Here is a 3,631-nt window from a genome sequence, read left to right as displayed (position 1 = left end):
TCTACTTACAAAATTAACTAATAAATACCTAAAAAACATAAATTTTCATATTTTTATACAAAATTGAAAATTAATGTATTCTTTATTTAAATGAAAAAACTCTTAAAATTTTTACAATAATTTATTAAACTTGGAACAATCCTTGAATATAACAGAGAAAATGTAGTATAGTATGGTTGTGAAGAAATGAATGAATGAGAAACTGAATTATGAGTAAAAAATAAGTGTGAATTACAAGTCTAAGAGACACTTGGATCAGAGGACTATTTATACATAACTCAGTTAATCAAGACTCTACCAAGACTATCAACTAACCATGCATAACAACCATAACAAACTCTTTCTTTTCTTTTTTTAAAAAGACAATTTAACACAATAAAATGAAGCGATAGAAACAAACAGAACAAAACATAAAAAACACAAGAACACAAACTATTTCACATTGTCATCGTTAGTATTGTCATCAACAACTAAAAATTTACTTAGGACTGCCCATGGATCGGATAATATCCGCATACCCGCTGTAATTATCCGCATCCGATCCGAATTTCACGGATATTATCCGATCTGCAGAGTCATCGGATCGGATCAGATCCGATTCGCACTGTGGAAGGATCGGATCGCGGATTTGGGAGTGATACCCGCGGATCCGATCCGCAGATCCGCACATCATATAAATAGCTAATGTTATTTCAGACTCTAAATCCCTAATGTTACCTTACGGCGCTCCTCACCTCTTTCAGACTCTCGCTCTTTGGACTCTGGACTCTCCTTTCAGTCTCAAACTCTCACTCATACTCTCAAACTCTGGCTCTCCCTCTCCTCTCTGACCGGCTCTACCTCGTTGTAGTACACATTGACGCGCTCCAACTGCAGATTGGTGTTTCCAATGTACCTACCAGTTGGATCTATGCTGTGCTCCTCGCACACGACCTCCCAGAACTTGGAACCGATCTGGTTCCTGCATTGCCCTCCTTGAACATGAAGGATCTCTCTCATTCATCTTCTTCCCCACAAAGATCAGAAACCACAGAATTTGTCAGAGTCAACCAACCCTCCTTCGTCTCCATCGTCTTCGTGCTTCAACTCAGGTATTATAGGTAATTTAATTTTATTTTTAAAGTAAAAATTATTTGTACACGAATGCTTATAGATTAAAGTACTTGAATCATTGTGTTATACTGTTATTGTGTATTAAATTCTATAAATTTGAATGGTTTATTCAACTGTGAACAGATATGGCACTGAGAGTTTATATGATTTAATTGTTTGAAAATTAAGATGATTTATTTAATTGCAGTCATATGACACTGAGGGTCTGTTGTTTGTAAACTGATATACTCCACTCCACTATCTTTGTAGCTCCAAAGTGAATTGTTGACAATGTTTTTTACAATTTCTTTCTTGTTCTAAAAAAGAAAAATCCTTCTATTATTTTTTTTCATCCAAATATTTAGATAATTACAAAAAAAGAACACCAACCAAAAATCCTTCTATTCCTCCACAATAAACTCTTTTTTTATTTACCAAGTATAACAACATTTATCTAATAACTCTTTTCCTAATAAACTTAATTAATAATATTTTATTAACATATCAATCAAAAAACATAAACGTTTTTTAGCATTCTCAAATAAACATATATAATAAACTGATGATTTTTGCCGATCCCAGGCCAGGGGATACATTTAATTGTACAATGCCTTTAAACAATTAACTAAACAAGAGAAAATAACACTTTTCTATATTATTAGATGGTAACACCAATCACATATATGCAGAGAAATATAATAAACTGCATTATATGGCCACGCTGCGGAGAACAACAGTTTCAATAGTGAGACCAGGACCAAACCCAAAAAGTACACCCCAATCAAGTCCTTCTCCAGTGGTTTTAAGTCCTGATTCAAGTGACTTCTTTCTCATCAAATCCATAATGAAGAACACACACGCACTGGACATGTTACCATAATTGCTAAGCACATCTCTGGTGGCTTTCATCTTCTCTGGTTTCAAGTTCACCTTCTCTTCAACTTGGTCCAAAATTGCACGTCCACCAGGGTGTGCAATCCAAAATATTGAGTTATAATCAGATATACCTAGTGGATCAAAAGCTTTATTGAGTGCATCATTGATGTTTTGTGAAATAATATCCGGAACACTCTTGTTAAGATAGAATGTAAGTCCAACTTCACGAAGGAGACCACCGATGGCTCCATGGCTGTTAGGGACAAGTTGTTGATCAGTTGAAACAATCTCAAAGAGAGGATTCTCAACATCTGGAATAGGATCAGAACCAATGATAATTGCAGCAGCTCCATCAGCAAACAATGCTTGCCCTACAAGACTATCCATGTCTGTCTCACTAGGACCACGAAAGGTGATTGAAGTATTTTCAGAACAAACAATAAGCACACGAGCATCCTTGTTGTTTTCAGCCAAGTCCTTAGCCAAACGAAGGACAGTGCCGCCAGCAAAGCAGCCTTGGTGGTACATCATGTACCTCTTGACGCTTGGGTCAAGCCCTAAGAGTACGATGAGTTCATAATCAACGCCAGGCAATGCAACGCCGCTGGTGGTGCAGAAGATCAAATGTGTGATTTTAGACATTGGCTGACCCCATTCCTTGATTGCCTTAGTTGCAGCCTCTTTTCCAACCCTTGGTACTTCCCTGATCATCATGTCTTCTCTTGCATCCAAGGACGGTGCTTTGTATGCGCACATGTTAGGATTCTCCTTCAGTATTTCTTCCGTTAAATACATATATCTGTTCTTGATCTGTGTTCTCTCACCTGAAATAATAATATGTAATTCACATCCATCAAGTTATTTGTCAAATATAAAAATTGTTTATCACCATTTTTAATATTTTTGTCACATTTGTAAATTTTTGAGTTATGTTTTTAGTCATTTGAATCTTTGGAGGCTATTTTAATAGTTTATCCAAACTTATAATTATAAAAATAATTTTATCGTTAAATAGTTATTATTATTATTAATATTAAGCAGTAAATATGATATATCGTATAATACGTTAACTATTACGTATTAATTAATATAAATGTAAAATGACGAATTTTTTTTATAAATATTTAAAATAAAACAAAACTAAAATATTTAATAAAACTACATACAAATGCGCTGAAATTTCTTCTTGAGGTCGGTCATGTGCTCGCTATTAGTTACTCTAAAATAGTAATCTGCATATGTGCTCTGATCAACACAGTTTGGTGGATTTGCTGTGCCAATCGCTAATACAGTTGCAGGGCCTTCTGCTCTTTGAACTTTGCGGATGTCACTCGCAGACACCATCTTTTCTTAGCTGTGTTTTATGGAATAGCAAAGCTTGGCTATGTTGTTTGGGATAGCAAAGCTTATTAGCTATGTTCTTTGGGATTTTGGTGAAGACTTAGGCAGGGGGAAGGGGGATATTTATATGCATGAGAGTAGGGGCATATGTGGCATTGAATGGACGAAATGGAACATACATAGAAAAAGCGTGCTCAAACGATGTTCTCTGACTTCTTGTTTGTTTTATTGCTTTACTGACTTTGATTGATGGTGTATGTATCATGGTACGGTACATATATGTGTAGTGTTAGTGTTATTTAATTCATGGTATTTTTGGATG

General features: G+C 35.2%; 1 protein-coding gene across 1 annotated transcript; it reads right to left on the bottom strand.

Moving 5' to 3' along the window:
- Positions 1–1,718: 1,718 nt before the first annotated feature.
- Positions 1,719–3,418, bottom strand: LOC107483335 (stilbene synthase 3). Its single transcript, XM_016103959.3, has 2 exons — positions 3,135–3,418; positions 1,719–2,792 (listed from the first exon to the last, which is right to left on the bottom strand). Exons 1-2 carry the CDS (start codon positions 3,310–3,312, stop codon positions 1,801–1,803), a joined length of 1,170 nt encoding a protein of 389 aa, XP_015959445.1. The 5' UTR covers positions 3,313–3,418; the 3' UTR covers positions 1,719–1,800.
- Between the last annotated feature and the right edge of the window lie 213 nt (positions 3,419–3,631).

This window comes from Arachis duranensis, chromosome 4 (genome assembly GCF_000817695.3).
Source record: "Arachis duranensis cultivar V14167 chromosome 4, aradu.V14167.gnm2.J7QH, whole genome shotgun sequence".
NCBI classification, from domain to species: domain Eukaryota; kingdom Viridiplantae; phylum Streptophyta; class Magnoliopsida; order Fabales; family Fabaceae; genus Arachis; species Arachis duranensis.
The sequence above is the reverse complement of the archived record's forward strand: the minus strand, read 5'-3'. Positions and strand labels throughout refer to the sequence as shown.